General features: G+C 34.9%; 2 protein-coding genes across 3 annotated transcripts in view; one reads left to right on the top strand and one right to left on the bottom strand.

The window, feature by feature from the left end:
• Positions 1–2,030: 2,030 nt before the first annotated feature.
• On the bottom strand, positions 2,031–17,406 carry LOC141713935 (protein FAR1-RELATED SEQUENCE 5-like). Its single transcript, XM_074517494.1, has 3 exons — positions 17,207–17,406; positions 14,855–15,823; positions 2,031–2,484 (listed from the first exon to the last, which is right to left on the bottom strand). Exons 1-3 carry the CDS (start codon positions 17,404–17,406, stop codon positions 2,031–2,033), a joined length of 1,623 nt encoding a protein of 540 aa, XP_074373595.1.
• The window catches only part of LOC141711842 (uncharacterized), an 18,961-nt gene continuing 14,072 nt past the window's right edge, over positions 17,326–22,214 (top strand). Inside the window, exons 1-4 of one of the 2 annotated variants that reach the window (XM_074514528.1) lie at positions 17,326–17,742; positions 20,531–20,657; positions 20,779–20,819; positions 21,334–21,436. In XM_074514528.1, coding sequence (XP_074370629.1) covers positions 17,405–17,742; positions 20,531–20,657; positions 20,779–20,819; positions 21,334–21,436 — 609 coding nt within the window. In that variant the 5' untranslated portion in view covers positions 17,326–17,404. Of the gene's footprint in view, positions 17,743–20,530; positions 20,658–20,778; positions 20,820–21,321; positions 21,437–22,214 lie in introns of both variants that reach the window. The other variant, XM_074514527.1, reaches the window with a different exon arrangement.

Genomic DNA, 22,214 nt, shown 5'->3' with positions numbered 1-22,214 from the left:
GCGGCAGTGGTCCACATACTTCATTTCCCTTTTTGTCATTTTTCTCTATTAATTCATTTATCAATGCTTTTTTATCTACATAAATATTAATTTAATAAGATATTATTCTTAATATTTTTGATTAAAGATTGTATAATAAAAAAATACTATAAAATATTTTTATAATATTATTAAATATTATATTTAATATTTAATATTTATTTTTTTTAAAATTATTGAAATATTAAAATGAAATTAATATATTCAAATATTTAATAATAAATAATAAAATAATAAATGAAAATATTTTGATATTTAAATATTTTAATTATTCAATATTTTTAATAATAAATGAAAATATTTGAATATTTGAAAATATTAATAATATTAAATATTATATCGAATATAAAATAAACATATCTCTACAAAGAGGTCATGCCGATTTTTTTTCAAAAAAACTGTCGAAATCTAAAAAATATGTAATAAAAACTATCATTTATTCGGTTTGTTTTTGTTTAGCATTATTGGAATTTGTTAATATGAACTTTAAAATATTAATAAATTTTAATTAAATATTTTCGATATTGTTAATGTTGGTACTTGTTGGAATTATTAATAATTCCAAAAAAAGAAGTGACTCCAAAAAAAAAATTTAAAAAAAAGTTATATTTGAAGTTTTTTTTTTCAAAGTTGTGCAGAAAGTTTTCTGTAAAACAGAAAAAGTATTATATAAAAAATATAACATTTGCAAGTACAGTGACCAATCTGCAAAACTCTGAAAAGGTGCCTTACCCCCGCTATGCTTCATTGCGGGGATAATTCCAGTTTTTCGGAATTTTGCAGATTGGTCACTGCACTTACAAATGTTTTATATTTTATATAATACTTTTTCTGTTTTACAGAAAACTTTCTGTCCAACTTTGAAAAAAAAATCTTCAAAAATAATTTTTGTAAAAATTTTTTTTGGAGTCACTTCTTTTTTTGGGATTATTAATAATGTCAACAAGTACTAACATTAACAACATTGAAAATATTTAATTAAAATTCATTAATATTTCAAAGTACATGATAAGAAATTACAATCATTTTTATCCTTTTTTTCCTAATAATCTCAAGGGACAATTTCTTCTATCATGGCCTTCTTCCCTCGCCCCACAAAAACTGCACTTTCGAAATTATTTATTTGAACTTGACGTCTCGATACCCCTTTTGAATCTACCCGCTTTTGGACATCCTTTTGTTTATGACCTTGGGGGATCTAGTAACGGATCATCTTCTTCATCATCACTTTCATAGTCCTCATTTATTTTTCTCTCTCTCTCTTCTCCCGAAAAAGACTTAATCACATACTCCTTTTCTCTCTCGATCACGCTCATCAAGTAATTGTACCGCGGAACGGAGCAACTACCAACAACGGACAAACCTTGGAAAGCTTTACACAATGCACTATATCTTGTCGTTTGAGATTTTACAACATTACCAAGCATCCGAGGGGTACACGGTAGAGGTCCCGCAACTTTGTTTTCGTTTATTGTCCACCTCATTGTGACAAGATCTGGCGGTATCATCGTCTTTTGTTTCTTGTTAAGATAACGGATCATGTGTCTACAAATCATCCCAGAATGTTCAAATTTTTTACATGTACAAGAATAACTCCCGTCGATAGAAACCTTCAAGAAAAAATTCCTTCTATAAATCTCCGGCAAGGTGGACTTTTCTACCAAATACATCTTTGAAAGATAATCTCCACCACCTTTCATGCTTTTCACAACAAAAGATTGACTTTTTTGAAGCTCTTTTTGAAACCGCTTAAATATCTCTTTTGTGTATATCTTGGAGGCATGTATCTTCATTGACGAGTTAGAGAATAGTCTCCTTTCCTTGTACTCGGTGTCAAAATCGGCTTGAACCTCCCGTAAATATTGTGACTCCAAAGCTTTTTGTGAATTCTCAATGAAATCTTTCAAACCGGTCGACGCTTTCACATACTCATCAAAAAATGAATTCATAGACTCGCTCCTTGAGGTGGTAGTCATACCGGAGGCAAAATGTTATTTCGTTAAAGCAAAAACCCATTGTCGTCTAATTGTATACATATCATTTAGCCAATTGTGATTTTCAAGATCATATTTCTCTTTCAAATCCTCCCATCTACCTTCAAATTCCGTTGGTGACAATGACTTGTAGATACATGCATTAAAATCCGTCTTGAACTCCGAGTATTGAATATACAAAATAGATAGTTTCTCGGGAAACTTGCTACTAATATGCCACGTACAATATGTATGGTTGGTGTTAGGCATAACCTCGGCAATGGCATTACTTAAAGCGATGTCATGATCCGTAATAATGGTAATAGGTGGCTTGTTATCGACCGCTTCCAACCAAGTCTTCAAAACCCATCTATAAGAAGTCTCTTTCTCGTCCCTTACAAGTGCAAATCCAAACAAAATATTTTGGTAGTGGTGATTCACTCCCGTAATTTGAATAAAAGGCATGTCATACCTATTAGTCCGATATGTCGAGTCGAAAGTTACCACATCTCCGAAATTCTTGTACGCGTTATGTTAGATATATTTGATAATGTCATGACTAATATGATTTATGTTTAGTTTTCAGATCTTACTTAAACAGGACAAATCAGTACTTAACTGTAATCAGCACTTATACTGAAGTCAGAACTTAAGTCGTCAGTACTTAAGGTTCAGGAGATATTTATCAGAAGATAATATCAGGACTTAATGGAAACATTCAGATAAAGGCGGCTGATTGAAGGAAGAGAAGATCGAGACAAACGTAAGAAGAGATATGCATGAAGAAGGAATTCTATGAAGAATATAATACTTGGAAAAAAAGATATCTGATTGATATATCTTAGGAAGCAGAATTATATTCCATATCAATTAGCGATTATCTTGTAACTGTGTAGTATATAAACACAGACATAGGGTTTACACTATATGTGTTATCATTATCGAGAATATTATTCATTGTAACCCTAGCAGCTCTCATGATATTTGTTCATCACTGAGAGAGGACAGTTCCATATTGTAACAGAGTTTATTGCTTTGAATAAAGTTTGTTTTCTGTTACTTGTGTTATTTGAATTCGATTTGATTGTACTATACACTGTATTCAACCCCCTTCTACAGTGTGTGTGACCTAACAAGTGGTATCAAAGCCTATCTGTTAACACACAAACAGTTTAAGATCCAAAAACAATCATGTCTGAAGTAGAAACTCCAACTAAGCCCACCAAAACTGAAGAACCTCCAAAAACACAAATCCATAGTCGATATGAGGCTATTAGAGTTCCCATATTGAAACCATATTAATATCCCATATGGAAGGTGAGGATGACTATGTTTCTGGAAGCTACAGATCCAGAATATCTTGATAGAATCAAGGAAGGACCTCACAATCCAACAAAACTCACTGTTGCAGTTGCAGGTGAAGCAGCAAAGTCTGTACCAAAAGAGAAGAGTGATTACACTGCTGAAGATATCGCATCAATTGCCAAGGATGCTAAGGTACGACACTTACTGCATAGTGCCATTGATAATGTAATGTCAAATAGGGTAATAAACTGCAAAACTGCAAAGGATATATGGGATGCCTTGGAAACAAGATGTCAGGGAACTGATTCGATTAAGAAGAACAGGAAGACAATACTCACTCAAGAGTATGAACATTTTAACTCAAAGCCTAATGAGTCATTGACTGATCTATATGACAGATTTGTCAAACTTTTGAATAATTTGTCACTGGTTGATAAAGAGTATGATCTTGAAGATTCAAACCTTAAATTCATGTTAGCTCTTACTGAAAGCTGGGATTTGAAGGCAACAACTGTAAGAGACAACTATAATCTTGAAGAAACAACTCTTGATGAAATTTATGGGATGCTCAAGACTCACGAACTTGAGATGGAACAAAGAAGCAAGAGGAAAGGAGGAAAGTCAAGGACAGTTGCACTTAAGGCTGAAGAAGAATCCCCAAAGACAGCTACCTCAAGGAAAGGCAAGGGAAAAGCGCTCATCACAAAGTCTGATACTGAGTCATCAAGTTCTGATAGTGATGGTGACTCAGAAACTGAAAGCTCGCCTGAGATGGATGCTGATGAAGAGATGATAAAGCTGTGTGCTCTTATGGTGAAAGGAATCCCAAGGATTGCATACAGGAAGTTCAGGAAGAGAAAGAAGTTTTCCAGGAAAGGTGCAAGTTCTGATAAGAAGAATTTCAGAAAATCTGAAGGCAAAGGAGGAAAGTCTGACAGAGGAGATTACACAAATGTCAAATGCTACAACTATGGTGAGAAAGGCCACATATCTCCTGATTGCAAGAAAGTGAAGAGTGACAAAGGCAAGGCTCTTGTCAAAAAGAAGAAAAGCTGAACAGACACTTCAGATTTTGAAAGTGAGGAGAACTATGCCTTGATGGCAAATGCTGATAGCAGTCCTGAAGCTGCTGAGTTAAAGGTACCTCAAACTACTTATGCCTTTCATACTGATGATATTAATGAGTTGAGAAGATATCTTAAAACCATGTTCATTAGCTATAGAGATCAAACTTTAACATGTGAAAGATTAACTTCTGAAAATCTTGCTTGTAAAAAGAGGAATGATTATTTAGAAAAAAAGTTAGTCATGTTTCATCAAACTCAGAAAGATAGAGATGATGCTTTCTATGTTAGGGATGAAGTACTTAAAATGAATGAATCTCTAAAAATTGAGTTAGAAAAGGAAAGAGAGATTATCAGGACTTGGACTAACTCTGGCAAGACAACTCAGAATTTGTTAAGTAGTGGAAACTGGACAGAGGGCTTAGGTTATGGAGATGATAAGAATGATAAAGGAACTGTAGATATTAAGCCTATAGTTGTTAAACAAAAGCCAAAGTTAAAACCTGTTAAGTTTGTAGCTGTAAAGTCTGATACTGAGAAATCAGAAGTTAAAAATGAATTAACTTCTGACAAACTAAAACAGGAAAAGACAACTGAAGTAAACGTAGGCTTAATGACTAAGAAGCAGCTTAAGCATAAGCTGAAAGAAGTTAAGAATGTAAACAAAGTAAAATCACCTAGGAAAAATAGGAATGGAAAGGAAGGTGTGAATAAAAGCAATGATTATAAGCCTGTTCCTGATGCTCCTAGAAAAACGTGTCATAACTGTGGAAGTTCTAACCATCTGACTTCTTTTTGCAGGAAGAATAAGAACATAAACTCATTACCTACAAAGTCAGGAGTTAAGAGTCAGTCTGTTAGATATAAGCCACAAAATCCTTGTTTTCATTGTGGTAGTTCATGGCATTCTATTTATACTTGTAAGGAATATCATAGTTTGTACTATGATTATTATCAAATAAAACCTTCTTTAAAGAAAGTTAGCATTGTTCCTTCTAGTGTAAGTTCTGATTTAAAGTCTGATAGTATAAATTCTGATAAGAGAAATGTTAACATAAACTCTGATGCTAAATCCGCTGTAAATGTTAACAAACTTAATAAGACCAAAGGATCCAAGCAAGTCTGGGTCCTTAAAACTAATCATTAGTGGTCTTTGTGATTGCAGGGCAACAAGAAAAACATCCTAGTTCTGGACAGTGGATGTTCAGGACAGTGGATGTTCAGATATATGTTGATGATATCATCTTTGGTTCTATAAATGACAGACTTTGCAAAAATTTTGCCAAATTGATGCAGTCAAGATATCAAATGAGTATGATGGGGGAACTTAGCTATTTTCTGGGCCTTCAAGTCAAGCAGAATGAAGAAGGCACTTTTATTTGTCAAACCAAGTACACCAGATGCTTGCTGAAGAAATTTGGAATACAAGATTGTTCAAGTGCATCCACTCCCATGGCCACTACAACAAAACTGGATAAGGATACTGGTAAATCAATAGATATTACTGATTACAGAGGTATGATTGGCTCTTTACTCTATCTAACTGCTAGTAGACCTGATATCATGTATGCTACCTGTCTTTGTGCAAGATTCCAATCAGATCCAAGAGAACCTCACTTAACAGCTGTGAAAACAATTTTCAAGTATCTTAAGGGAACAGCTGATCTGGGATTGTGGTATCCCAGAGAATCAGACTTTAAACTAATAGGTTACTCAGATGCAGATTTTGCAGGTTGCAAAATTGACAGGAAAAGCACTAGTAGAAGCTGCCAATTTCTTGGAGGAAGATTGGTTTCTTGGTTTAGCAAGAAACAAAAGTCAATTTCCACATCAACTGCAGAAGCAGAGTACATTGTTGCAGGAAGCTTTTGTGCACAGATTCTTTGGATGAAGAATCAGTTACTGGATTATGGGTTAACATATTTAAAATCCCTATTTACTGTGATAATCAAAGTGCTATTGCTATGACAGGTAATCCAGTTCAACACTCAATGACAAAGCACACCAGCATTAGGTACCACTTCATAAGGGAACATGTGGATGAAGGTACAGTGGAATTATACTTTGTTCCAACAGATCAACCACTAGCAGATATCTTCACAAAACCACTATGTGAAGCTACTTTTACAAGATTGGTAAATGAACTTGGAATGGTTTCAGGTTCTTTCTCTAAATCTGCTTAGCTTTTGTTCTGATGCATCAGACTTTATGAATCAGTATTTACAGATATCACTATCTTTGTGTATTCTGTGCTTAATTGAAAATTGCTTAAGTACTGATTGTTGTCTGATGTGTACTTCTAAACTCTGATAGTGATATGAATGTTTCTGTGATTAATCAATCCAATGAGGATAACCGTGCTAGATGCTGACCCAGTAGTCTTTAATATGCTAAAAATCCCATGTTTGAAGTAATTGTTTATGTGGAAATCTCTTAACACAAGCAAATTCTGATATTGAGCTTAGTTAAATTTACTTTGTGTATCTTATTACTAAGTCAAAAACTAGAATAATGCTTCTTATCTGTTAAGTTCTGATGTTAGTAAATCTGATGGATGTCCTAAGTGCTGATAAACCTCACTTATCAAAAGAAAAAGGAAAAGAAAAAGGAATAAAAATCAAGTACTCCTTTGAGATCTAGAGTAAAAAAAATGTGAAAGGGACGACCCAAGTGCATTGCTGGTATTAAGTAATATGCATCAGAAAAGAAAAATAATTATTTTTCTTGGTGAATTTTCACACTCTATGATTACTGGAGAAATACTCTGATAATAGCATAAATTCTGATAAGCAGTCGTGACTCACTTACACTGAGAAGCCACTGTAAAATGGAATTTCAAAAGATGCATAAAATGAGCACAAAACAGTTGAGGTAGACTCATGCATGAACTCATTCTAAAGTAGACTTCAGAATTTTGACAGATTTTGAGCAAAGTTCTTAGTTATGACTTATTTCTAAGATGTACTGAAGTGAATCAGACTTTAATCCTTATCTGATATTTAGCTAACTACACACACATACACACCATATGAATGATGAAAATTACTATGGTGATAAATGATGTTTTAGATTAACAGTTTATGTGTCAGATTGCATTAATTCTGAGGACAGGTTCTGATGAAAGTTTTGATGATTAAGTTCTGAAGAACCGAAATCAGAATTTGTGTGAAGAATTACAGAGATAAGCATTCATTTTTTGAGTTAAGAAATCATGTTCAGATGACTGTTAAGTTCTGATATAAGTCTAAGTTCTGATATTAAATTCTGATTCTTTACTTGACTTATTTATGGTTAAAATCTGAAGCAGTCTTATTTTACATCAGAATATGTTCGGGTGAGATATTAACAGTCACTACAATTAGGGTCAGTGGTACACGTCCATGCACAGTAATGTTTACTTGTTTCTTGTGCGCATTAAACCCTGTTTTACACTTCCAATGACTGTTTTTATTCTCCTCAGTCTAGGGAGACGAGGTAGAATTATTTCTACCTGTAAGCATTAAATTTTCCTTGCGTCTCCTGGCATTCTATTTCCTATATAAACCAACACTTCATTCCAGCCAGTACATCTCTCATTTACACTTAAACTCTCAAACTCATTTCTTTTTCACTCATCACAATCATGGTTAATTACAACTTAGCTCTGAACTATGATACTTTCTCTTTCACCATGAGCTGTCCAGAATGGCAGCAGGAATGGCATGTTACTGCCATTCCTGATGAGGTTTGGGACTCTGTTCCCCAAGAGGTTCTGACAGACCTCTTGTTCTTCTATATGGATTACCATCGCCATGTTGAGCGACTGGAAGAAGAACGGTTGGAAGCTCTTTGACAGCATGAGTGAATCATTCGTCTCGCTGTTCTTTTTGTTGAAAGTAGGAAGAAGAAATATGATTTGTAGCTTAGGACAATCTTGTAATTTTGTGTTGTAATTTAAATTTCATGAATGTATTTTCTCAATATATTAATGAAATTTTATATTTTTTGCAAGATTTTGTCTCTGAGTCGTTTGAAATTCTGATGCATTTTTAAATCCTGATTTATCCATATTCTGATGACCATTTTATCTCTGATACAAATCAAGTTCTGATTCTGACGTGGCAGTACCTGTTTACTTGATTTATTTTTTTGGTCATTCTCTCACTTAGTGTATTTATATAGAATATTGGTCTCGCAGTAAAAATAATTTATTAAGTGGGAACAATTTAAATTTTAAATTAAAACTGAACTACCTTAATTAATGGGATTACTTGGTAAGTGGAACGGTTTTTCCTTGAAAAACTGCATGTGCTAAGTAATGATTACTGTTTTCCCGTGCCCATTAATTATTCTTTATTGCTGCATGTCTGACAGGTGTCCAACGGTTACTTTTTCTACCGTGTATAAGTAAAAGAGAGAGAAGATTGTAAAATCTTTTATTTACTTTCACACTTTATCTCTCTTTCTTTACTTCTATTCTCTCTCATCTCCTGACGTTTTTTTTCTTACAGACATTTTATCAAACACCTTACAGGCAATCTTATTTCTCACTTTTACTCATGGCACCTAAGGATTTGATTATAGATGGAGCCAAGTTTGTACCCAACAACTATACTGCAATCTTAAACCATGATGAAGCTCCATCTGATTTGCACTTTGTGCAAGATCTTCTAGCACACAGTGAGATTGGGTATGCATTAACCCAGCCTCAAGTCATTTCCAGCCAACAAGTCCTGACGTTCTGGCGGACTGGGCATTTTGATAATGGTGGTGCTACTGGTACTCCAAGCATTATTTTCAAAGTAAATGATGTTGAGCATGTGGTCACTCCTGGAGCAGTTCGTAAAGCTCTACACTTACCAGAAGGCTGCATTTTCTCAACACCGGAGGAACCCGTTCTACAGCAGCTCATGGCCAATTTGGGGTATGAGAAGAGTTTGGCCAAGCTTGGACAGTTGAAAAGAGCTCATATCAGAAATGAATGGAGCTTTTTCTTCGCCTGCATCACTAAGGCATTCGGCAATAAGTGTTCCAACTTTGATGTCATTCCTATTATGAGTCAGCACATCGAGTATGCTATTATTCACCAAACTCATTTTGATTTTGCAAGTGTTGTGCTAGGCTTTATAGGGGATAGAATGACAGAGGATAGGAATGTAGTATACTTTGCTAGATTCTGTCAGCTTATATATATTTTTTGCTGTGCTAATGAACCTTAACCAGCCAGTTCTTTATTTCCACCCTTTAAACTTGCAAAACGGGCTTTTAATTACTTGGTAAATGCTGACCTTAAGAAAAAGGTGGTTAGACCCTTACAGATACCTCAGTCTGTAAAACAGATCCTGGTAAATACTGATCCTCACACTTACAGATATGTTTACCCTGATATTCAACCCACCACCACATCCCAGACACCACAACAACCATCAGAACATACCACACATACTCCTCAACCTACTTAACCCTCTATCAGAACACATCTCAACCCTTCACAGATATCTCAACCCTCATCATCAGCACATATTGTGAAGCCTTCATCTTCCAAGCCCAAGAGGACAAAGACTGTACCTCAGACACCACAGAAGAGAAGGAGGATTGTTCTAAGAGATGAGTCAGACAGTGAGGAACATGTTTTTGTATCAGAATCTGTTATTAAAGAAGCTGAGAAGGTCCCTTCTCAGAAGAATACTGGAATTGGGGGATCTAAGCTTCTCAAAAGGCTTAGAAGAATGTCTTATGCTGAAACTCCCAAGGAATCTCCATCTTCAAAGAAAAGAAAGAAACAGAGAGCTCACAGGCCAGTTTCAGAGGATGAGGATGAAGTAGCTAAGGAAGGAGATCAGGAATCTCTGATCTCACAAGAGCCAGAATTTGCTGAAGCTACTGCATCTCCACCTCCATTGTCACCAACTCAGGAAGCTACTATAGATAAAGCATCTACACCACCTGTATCTCCTGTACATGAACCAGTATCTACTGCAGACCCAGGCACAAGTGCTGAAATTGATATTCATAACCTAATTGTGCCTGAGGTTCTCTACTTAGAAGCTCCAATAGCTCCAATTAATCCATCAACAACACCAATTATTGATGCTAATGAAACTCCAGAATTGTCTACAACGCCTTCTTTGTATCTCGATGTTGATGATCGGATTATAGGTGAGCATCAGACTATGGCTGTTGATCAGAACTTGGAAGCAGATCAGCACTTAGAGGATGATGTTGAAGCCTCAATAGCTTCTCATACTGTTCTTTTATCAGAAGATGCTGACTCTGTAAGTTCTAATGCTGCAAATGCTGATACTACTGGTGATGCTGCTATAAATGAAGATGCTACTGCAGCTGGTCCATCAGGACATGCACCTCAATAAACTGTTCACAAAAGTGAGATAGTCAAGAAGTTTGTTACAGGGGAAGCACCAGTACCTTGGAGTGAAACTCCTAGAGGACATGAGTGGACTAAGGAGTGGAACACAGCTACTTTTGTTCCTTCTCAATCGATTCTTGTTAAGCACTTGGCAAAAGCTGATGAGATGCTAATTAATGATGATTTCAAGACACAACTTCGAGTTACTGCATTGAGTACTAGACATTTTCAAGGTCTACATTCAACAACTCATGCAGAGGTGCATAAAATTCAGGAAGAATTGCTCAAGCAAGAAATGACTAAGAAAATTGACAAGAAAACTTTCTTCCAACATACCTTTGACAGAGTTGCTTACATTGAGAAGATCCAAGAGAAGCAACAATCTCAGATTGATGAAATTTTAAAAAATAAGCTTCTCAGCAATCTCAACTCGATGACATCCAATCCTCAGTGGAATTGCTTGTCTCTCTTCTCTTACCTGCTGATGCCAAAAAGGGGGAGAAAGTAATTAAGTCCAAATGCAAAACTGTTAAGACACTGAAGGGGAAGGATGATGAAAAAGATGATCAGGGAAACTCTGGAATGGGTGGAGGTCATGGTCAATGTAGAAGTCTCTCATCAAGAAGAGTTGAAACTATAAGTCATAGAACAAGTTCTGATACTGGAAGAAGAATTACTTCTGATACTGGTAAAAGGATATGTTCTGATGAACTTTTGGATCTTGATGAAAAAATTTCAAGACAGTTATTTCTGAAGGAAAATCCAGGAATGGACTTTGAGAGTCTATTGGAAGAAGAAGCTAGACTTAAGTCAGAAAAAGTGTTAGGTCCCAATTTGTTTGTAGAAGGGGGGGGTTGAATACAAACAGTACCAAATAATCGAATAAATGCGGAATAAAAAATGTGAAACAAAATTCAAGTTAAATAAAAATATTATTAAACTTGAAAGGTGTTACAACAACTGTATCGATTACAAGGTATTAATCTCAAATCAATTATCACAAATCTAGAATAAATTCGACATGAACTTTTTCTATTTTTGCAATAATTAGAATCAAATGCTAAACGCGATTTGAGATTAAGTTCTAGGGATTTTGATCCGCTAGATTGTTACGCAAGAACAAGATAAAGATTTCTAGTTGATTGGATTTAACTTTGCAATCTAGAAATTGATCTTTGAATTTCAGCAGAGAACAATGAAATATTTCTTAGGCGGCTGCTGTGTTCTTGTATTTTTCAGTGTATGAATGTCTTCTGCTTCTTTTTCTTTTTGTATGCAATCCAACAAAATTACTTGAACTGCAATGACAATCGGTAGGACAATCTCTTTGGCTCAGCAAGACTTTCAGTAGGACTTTCAATTGTACTAGCAAGACAATCTGATTGAACTACAATGACTATCGGTATGACAATCAGTTGAACTAGCAAGACAATCTCCTTCCTAGTGTAACTTTCGGTATGACAATTGAAATGACTTGGCATGACAATCGGTATGACAATCCAGATTGTCATGCTAGTTCATTTTCAATTGTCTTGCTGATTTAAGACTGTTTTTAAACCAATTAAACTTCTGAAAATTCCTAAAATTAATTCAGAATTAATTAATCAATTAATTCAATTAATAAATAAATTATTCTTCGCAGATATAATTTATTTTCTTAATTAAATTAGATGACTTAATTAATTAATAGAGAATTAATTCTAGTCTTGAGCAGCAACCATTCTTCTGCAAATCTTCTGAAAATCTCTGAAAATTATGAATCAATTCCACCACTTCAACATTGACACTCGATGTACTGTCTGGTTCATGAGTGACTAACTTCCGTGACGTTTCTTCATGTATTGACTTTGATACTCTGATTTTCTTCAGATTAAATCCTTGTAATTAATGATACTCTGACGAGATCTCTGTCACTTGATTAAATCCACGATCTTGATTTATATCACTGAGGCATGATCAACTTCTTGAACTTCTTCCAGTGAATTAACTCCTCAAGTCTGTAGATGAACCTTGTTTCTGAATCCTTTGACAGATATTACTTTGCGAGATCTCTCTGACGGTCGATCCACTATTTACTTATTACATTCTTATTTGAGTTGAGTTGAATCCTCGAATATACAAATAGGCCTATGACATATGACTTACAAAAAGTTAACTCTAAATCTGAAGCTTCTGTTGGTAAAAAGAAACTTCCAAAGGCCAAAGGCATTGTGATAAAAGAAAGGACAAATATTGAGGCAACCAAGGCCAAATCACAATTGCAGATAGATCCAAGGTCCAAGGGCAAAGAAAAAGTTGGTGAACCTATAAAGGTTTATGTGCCTCCTGTGGATGAAGAAATTTCTGTTGAAGATGCTAATCTTACTCTGACTTCAAGAAAGATTTCTAAGACAACCTCTGACATGGCTCAAGTTGTTCAGAGTCAAGATTTAGTTAGTTCTGATATTACAAAGAAGCAAGTAACCTCTGACATAGCTCAAGTTGACTTGATATCAGAAGATAAATCAAAGGAAACCTCTGATATTGCTCATGTTAAATCCTCAAAATTACTCCTACCAGGATTCACCAAAGCCAAACAGACTCAACCTTTGAAGACTGCAACAAGTGGTTTTGAAGCAAGAGTGGTTACCGGAAAGAAAGCAAGAGATAAATCTGGATTGGGTAGTGCTGATGAAAGAAGAGTACAGAACACAACCAATGATCCAAGTTCCTTAAGTGTACCAGGTGTTGGAGCAACTCCTGAAAGATTGAATCAACTAGAATCTGTACAAATGGTTTACCATACTTACTTGAAAGAACACATCTTGATATATTTCATGACAGATGGTAGGGTTTACCATATAAGGGAAAATGCTATTCCACTGAAGTATTTTGAAGAACTGGAACATGTTTTTTTTTACTTCAAGTGAATGACAGAATAACAGAAAGTGCTGCAAACTATTTGAAGACTCAAATTCAGAGACAGAAAAGGCTTTACTCTGTAAAGTCTGATAGCACATATCTTCCAAAGTATAGAGATCACAAGGGTGATATTGTTGAGATGAAGCCTAACTCTGCTAAGATTATAACTACCTTTCTAGGTTATAAGGCTGTAGAATTCAATCTTGAGTCTGAAAAGGCGTATTTGATCAGACTGGATCAGGACATAAGGAAAGCTAGAATTAATGATCTCAGGGTTGCTATCTTCCAAACTGGTGAAGATTCTGCAGAGCTTAAAGATGCTAAAAGGGGGATGATTGATGAACTCAGATATGCTGAGAGATGTTTGTTAAAGAACTATCTCTGAACAACTCCTGACATCAGAGAGATCAGAAAGTGAAGCCAAGTCAAGATCTACAACTGCTCAAATTCTGATATGTATACAGACTGAAGTTGTTATCAGAAGTTAAAGTTGGTAAAGCTTTAAGGACTGTAAGTTGTAGTTATCTAGTCAATTTCTCATGCATTTGTACTTAATATTTTTGACATCATCAAATATCTGTTAAACTTGTATATTATGCTAATTTACAAGTTGGGGGAGATTGTTAGATATATTTGATAATGTCATGACTAATATGATTTATGTTTAGTTTTCAGATCTTACTTAAACAGGACAAATCAATACTTAACTGAAATCAACACTTATACTGAAGTCAGAACTTAAGTCATCAGTACTTAAGGTTCAGGAGATATTTATCAGAAGATAATATCAGGACTTAAAGGAAACGTTCAGATAAGGAAGGCGGCTGATTGAAGGAAGAGAAGATCGAGACAAACGTAAGAAGAGATATGCATGAAGAAGGAATTCTATGAAGAATAGAATACTTGGAAGAAAAGATATCTGATTGATATATCTTAGGAAGCAGAATTATATTTCATATCAATTAGCGATTATCTTGTAACTGTGTAGTATATAAACACAGACATAGGGTTTACACTATTAGTGTTATCATTATCGAGAATATTATTCATTGTAACCCTAGCAGCTCTCGTGATATTTGTTCATCACTAAGAGAGGACAGTTCCATATTGTAACAGAGTTTATTGCTTTGAATAAAGTCTGTTTTCTGTTACTTGTGTTATTAGAATTCGATTTGATTGGGCTATACACTGTATTCAACCCCCTTCTACAGTGTGTGTGACCTAACACGTTAAGCGAACGAGGATCAACCCACACCAAACCCCTAACCCAATTTTCCTCATCCACATCCACTCGGTAGAAAAAATTTCCATCACTTTGTTTTTGCAAGTCTCGTAACAAAACCAATCCACACTTCGCATCACCGGAATCAAAAACCCGTCTTCGAATGTCACGTATTACATTTCGTACGTCTTGAGCGGAAAAATCAACTTTTTCAATACCACCACACGTCTCACTAAGTAAATTCATCACTTTCGGGGTCTCGATACCCGATTTGTTGAATAACTCAATCAAAGATCGGGTAAATGGATCTATGTTGCGTGATCTTTGCATGAATTGTACCTTATCCGATGTAACCATAGCATGATTGTGCTCTAGGTTAACCTTGGTTACTTCCCATTTGTTTGAGCTTACTTTGTGAGCAACACACATACGAGCACGACAACAAGTTCGAGGAATGGCATCTCGAGGTCGTTTCCCTTTAACCCTATCTTCAACTTCCAAGGGTTTTGGGCCCAATCTTCCACCCTTTCGACATATATACAAACGTGACGATATACCACCATTTCTTGAATGCCTATGACTAATTCGAATAATTATCTCGAACCCTATACTTCGACCATAACCTCGATAAAAACTTTCCGCTTTATCCAATGAATCAAATATCATACCAACACAAGGAACTACATCATTCATATTTCCAATAAAATTTTCATCATTAATTTTATCATCATCATCGCCATTAAAAGAATCATTACTATAATCGGAATCACCTTGAACATCGTGATTCTTCCAACCGAAACCAACATCATCATCACTATGAACATGCGTTTTTCCCTTCCCCAGATCATTAACTTTGTCTTTAATACTATCAACATCTATTACTTCATCATCATTAAAATTTTTACAATAAACCCTCTTTTTTGTGGGGGGGGGGGGGGTAACATAATTAAAATCGTTATGATCACTAGATGAACTTGAATAATCAAATAAATAAGAAGCAATGAATTTTGAATACTAACCTTGATTTTTAGAAGAAGAAATTTGTGTAGAATGTTAAGCAACAGCAAAAACAACAGTATAAGATCAAAAATACAGACAAATTAAGGTAGGTGTGTGCATTTAGTGCACTACAACATTGTTTCATTACGGGGGCCGCAATGAAACAATACGACAGTGCATACACTGTACACGCCCCCCAAGCCAACAGCTGTAAGTATTTACAGTTTTAAAAAAAATGTACAACACCCCCCCACAATGTTTCATTGCGGTGGGTTTTTTTTGTTTTTTCTTTAAAATTAGAAAATTAATCAAAAAAAATATTAAAAAATAGTTTCCAGACTTATTATATTTCATTTAATATGTTAAATTTAATTTCAAAATATAAATATTTATAAGAGTAACTTAATTATAATATGCAACTATTTTACATATTAATATTAATATTAATATATGATGAGTAGTATTTAATATTATTATTTTATATCATTATATTGAATTATTATATGATGAATATGATTTATTATTAAATTAGTATTTAATATTGAAATCTTAAGATATTCATATTTAATATTATTAAAATATTTAATATTTAAAAACTACAGAAATAATAAAATAAAAAGAATAATTTAAAGTATTAAATAGTTATTAATATTAATAAATTAAATGAGCTATATTATAATATTTTAAAATATTACTTTTACTTACATTTTAATGTTAACAAATTTTAAAAAATTAATTACTGTTGAATATTTATATTATTTTTATACTTTTAATAAATAATATTAATATTTCTTATTAAAAAATATTAATAATATTTTTGAATAAAGTAATTAAGCTATATATTAATATTGAATATTAATAATTATTACATATTATTAAAAAAATTAAGTGAAATATTAATATTAGCTATTTATAATAATAAGTTATATTTAATTATAAAAAGTGACATATAAAGCTAAAAGGGGCATTAAAAACTAAAGAGAGGGGCAGTTGCCGCATTAAAATCTGTAAGCCGACCCAATAATGAAACATTGTGGAGGCCACAATGTTCCCTGCATGGGCCACCTGCCGCAATATTTCATTACTGTGGTCCCGGTCCGCATTGGAACATTGTCTCCGGCCGCAATGAAACATTGCGGTAGGTTGGCTGCCACTCCCACCCAACCACGTTGGTTCCTGATTGGACCTCATATATATATATGTGTTTCAGTTTTTCAGTTGGGTTAAACTCAAAAACTGAAATCGGACAATTAGTATCGATTCTATTTCTCAATTTTAATTCAGTTCGATTTTCATAGATTTCGGTCCGATTCCGGTTTAGTATCGATTTTTCCGCTGTAAATAGATTAAAAATTACCAGGCCCAGCTTATAGAGCCCACGACCAACCCTTTCTCTTTGTCGATAAGAGCCCAACCATAGCCCCCAAAATCCAGCCCAAAATAAAGCCCGAAATCAAAATCTGTTATTTGGCCATCTCCCTGCCTGTCTTCTTTAACTAACTCTGTAACACCAAACAAATCGGAATTTAAAAACCCTAGAAATTTATACAACACCATGGAAGAACAAGCAATTGACATTGACATGGAGCTCACAATTGCTCAAGCATTACGTCAATTCAAAGTCAAGAAGAACAAGAAGAAGAAAAAATCACACACACAACCAGAAGCTACAAAAATATTACCACCGAAATTGTCGGAGGACTTGCCGGAAAAAGAAGTGCCGGAGAAGGACACGCCGGAGAAGGCACCGGAAATTGAAGTTTGTTTGTTTGATCATTCTGTTGAGAATCACTTTAGAGCGATGGACAAGATTGCTGAGTTGTGCGGATATGGTGAATTACAATTTGATCAGAAAGAGCTTCAGCGTTTGTCTTCTTCTGTCACGTTTTTAAGGTAATCGAGTTTTTCGTTAAGTTGCGATAATTTGTTAAGATATGCTTGTTTTGTTTATACATAAAATGTTTTGGTGAGTTTGTTAGCATTGTGGCGGTAAGTAAACTAGCATAGCACATTAATGTAGCTGGAGTATGTAGTAGATTAACAAGTAAAATGCAATGTGTGTACCTCGAGTTCAATAATTACAAAATGTGCATTTGAACTTTCCGTTTTGATGCAAAATGTGTACTTCCGTTAACTCATTTTTAACACCGTTTATACAGTCTAGTGCATGTGTATAGACTATATACTCTCATTATATATATTACCTTATATATATACTCTGATGATGTTGGTGGGACTTTAGATAATTTTGATTGTCTTACTAGGTTTGATCAGCTCAGGGGTTTGCTCGTATTAGATGATGGGCTTTATAAGGTTCACAAGGGAAAATTGGTGATAACGGTAGTCCTAGAAAAGGTGATAAATCTGTTGAGGAATCTCTTGTCATTACCCTGAGCACTAGATGAACAGTTAACTTTTATGCGCTACAAACATGTGACATTGGAAATTCTGTAAATTACTTACGTACTCATAGGAATTCTCAAGGAACGGGTAGAAGCTAAAAGGAATACTATTGGTTCTTGGCTAATTAAATTTGTAAATTATGAAGTTTCTAATATTGTTGGTCGTTGGAATGGAAAAGTAACTGAGCCTAGTGTTATAAATTCCGGTGTGCGTTATGGTTCATCTAAAATCCCATTTGCTAATCTCTAGTGATAAGTTATCAATTATTTATCATGGAATGACAAAATAGTCACCGTCCATGACTGCATCAGGTACTAAGGATTTGAGTTATGCCACATTGGCTGGTGGAGGATCTTCTGATGCCCCTCTTACAACCATTTGAGACTAGAGAGGACAAGAGTAACCAATCTAGCCAGTCTCAAAACAATAGCCAATCTTGTTCCAGTGAATATGTAAGGTGTTAATAAGACACATATCAGCGTTGCAATTGGTACTCGCACATAAGCCATAATATTACAACTGTCCAAAAGATTCAATTGGAAATTAGTAATGGAAAGATGAGTTCTGAACATCAGATTAAGCCTTCTGAGAAAGTCTTCTCCGACCCGATTAACATTCAAGAACACCTAATGCACAAGCTATGGAAAATGGTAGCCACAGGAGGCTCCATGTGAAAAGTATGTTAATGTTATGTGTAAAAAGAGGAGGAAAGTTGAACACTGATTTCACCGAGACATGAGTCTCTATTTGGTATAAGGCTTTTTTTATCCACTGCAGCTTCATTGGTAATATCCTGTTGAGATTAGGATGACAATTTGTGTGAGTTGATTATTGCAGAGGATTATTTATATGTTGTTGCAGAGATATATATATACATAGAATGCATATGTATTATGTTGGTTATTAGTCTCATATATACAACTTCCCGAATATAATAAAACTGGAAAGTATGATATTAGCCTCAGCTTTTCTTCTATGTAAACGGAGTTAAAAAGAGTTGACAGAAGTACACATTTTGCAGCAACACAGAAAATCGGAATACACGTTTTGCATTTGTTGAACTTGAGGTACACACGTTGCACAATGACCAAACTTGAGATACACATATTGCATTTTACTTTAGATTAACTTATATAAAGTTTCGACTTATAGCAATTTTGTAATTCCGGTGTGCTTATTTATGGTTTGATCATTTACTGGCATGGCATTTTTGTTTTGGGTTATATGATGTTTTTTTTCGTATGTTAATTTTTTGGTAGAGATCGACAGGTTGTATGGATTAGAACTCATGTATTATCATGTTGTAATGGGGTATTGGCCCTTTCTAGCACAATTTAAGTGAATTGTGTCAAAAATAGCACATTTCAAGAACTTGGCCCTGTCCTGGAATATTGATAACGCAATTGAAGGATGCTGCGTATTGTGTAAAAAGTAGCACATTTTAAAAACTTGGCGGCACATTGATAACGCAATTGAAGGATGCGACAGGAAACGCATTTACTACACTTGTTTCCTTCTTATTCTACTAATTTTTTGCCGGTCAAATGCTTAGTATACATGCATTGTTTTGAAAGTGAATCTTAGCTGCGTTTACAATTGCACCAACGTGAATATTAAATGCGTTACTTATCGGACTCAATTCAACGCATGACTACATATCCACATTCTCAAGCAGCTGGACTGATAAATATAAGCTGGGACCCACCTTAAATAGCATAACCTGCATTCAAATCATCGGACAACCTGCTTTCGCTGTTATTCACAAATCGCGAATAAAATTGACGTTAGGAAAGTGCCTGTGAGGGGCCAGGTTTTTTAGGTAGTGCTGTTTTGGGTACTTAGCTCTGATTTCTGTGCTGTTTTGCCTTTTTGGTCATTATCTCGTTGTAATGGGGCGGGGATAGTTGTTCCCACCACAGTGGCCATGAATCCATGCTGACTTGGCATTTTAACTTGGCCCAGCAGTTCGTCTATTTTGAGTTGAGGGATTAATGAGCAGTTCCTTTGATTTTGTGGAGGCTATGTTGAGATTAGAAGAAGCTTTCGCGCTTACTCTTGTGTTTTAAGGTGTCCTTTTAAATGTTTAATTGCTTGCATTGGATTTTGGTACAAGTTTTTTTCCCCTCTGCCCCTCCATACCCTGCTTGTCCAACTATCTTTTACTGTAGTAGGTAAATTTGCCCCATTGTTGGAAATTGAAATCCTTTGAGGATTTTTTCTGTTGTGTCTGCTCTCTGAAGTTATTGCGGATTTAATTCTTTACTGTTCATCTGGGCAGAGAATGGAAGCACTTCAATTACCGACCTAGAGTTATTAGATTTGCTTCTCAAAGTGAAAATCATCAAGAGAAAGATGTATTTGGTGAGATCAAACTACCCCAGTTTTCAGCTGCTATTGTTCCTAAGGTACATTCTTGAGAAGTTTGCTGTTCCCTTTTCCTCTCTGCTAGTATACTATGTCATGACAAGTGACCACAGTAATCTTATAAGTTGGCTTCTTCTTATATGCATGTTCACTTTGATGCAGAAAGTCAAACAAATTGGAAATGCAGTCTTGTCAGATTCTGGGTATGTTTAGGTTCATGCATTATCTGTATGATAGTTACTTCTTTCTGGTTGTATGTGTGAAAATTAGTCAACATGTCTACCTCGTATTTCGCCCTGATAGTATAAAATGAAACTCTTTAGAGTTTCTTCATTTAAACTGCTAATTTTGAATGGGAGATCCCCCCCCTCCTACATACAATCTTATATTCTGCGTGTATCTCGAATAGAATTAAAGCAGGTGCTTTGGCTTGAGGTTTCTGTGTAAAATAATTTCTATTTCCAATAAATTAGAAGTCCTCATCCTCCATGCAGATTAAAATAACAGAGAAATATTGAGATTCTGATAATTTACTTGCATATTAAATTATTAATATATGTACACTAAAGGTATCCTGACTTTTAGTGAAAGCATCCAAAAAGTTTCGTGAGCATATGAATCTGCGCTCACTCTGCAAGAGGATGAACATTCATTTGCTTCTCACATAATTACTCCAATTGCTTTATTTTGACTCTACCTCATCAGATCTTGTTGCAGCAAAGATAGCAAAGATTTTGTACTGTACGTTGGAGGATCTGTTTGGGCATTGGATTGGTGTCCTGCAGTTCATCAAAATCCCGAGTCTCATGCCAAGAATGAGGTACAAAGATTTTATTGTTATACTAATTTTATACTCCATTTATGTGCAATAATTATTAGTGAAAAAACACTTAAATTTTCTTTGTTATTAGAAGTATAAAGTAAAACCTTTTTACGATGCAAATCAAATTAAAATGTCTGCAGTACCTCAAAATTGAAATTATTTAGCTGGTGTGACAAATTTAGGTTTTTAACTTGTTTGAGTTTTATAGCCGACATTAACAATGTTTTCCTTGGAATTCAGCTTGGTTTATAAGAAAAAAATATCGGGACAGGCCCATGATCTGTTAGCAATTTAACATGCCATCACATGGTGAGGAACGGGGCTCTATATCCTTTGCGAACTGGGATAATATTACTTCCCAGCACCTTGTGCAGTTTCAGTTGCTTAGAGTGGGTCTTGAAAGTACTCACGTGCCTTTTCCCCCATCCTATCTCCAACCGGAAAATGCCTAGTCATTGTTGACTTATAGGCTGATATGCTAAGTTACACAATATGCAAACATGGTGTATATGTCTAGATTGATGGCAAATGGCCTTTATACTCTTATATTAATAGCGTAGAACTTAATAGACATTTTATAATCATGTGCATATAGTAGAGACCCCGAGTTAGGGTTGTAATTCGGGCCGAGCGACCCGAGTTTCGAGCCGGACATAATTCGAGCCGAGATTAATCGAGTCGAGCCGAGCCGGCTCGTTTAGTTAAACGAGCCTAAACCTCTGCCCGAACTCGACTCGTTTAATTTCACGAGTCGAGTCGAGCCGGCTCGTTTAGC

Source organism: Apium graveolens, chromosome 3 (assembly GCF_009905375.1).
Source record: "Apium graveolens cultivar Ventura chromosome 3, ASM990537v1, whole genome shotgun sequence".
NCBI classification, from domain to species: domain Eukaryota; kingdom Viridiplantae; phylum Streptophyta; class Magnoliopsida; order Apiales; family Apiaceae; genus Apium; species Apium graveolens.
The sequence above is the reverse complement of the archived record's forward strand: the minus strand, read 5'-3'. Positions and strand labels throughout refer to the sequence as shown.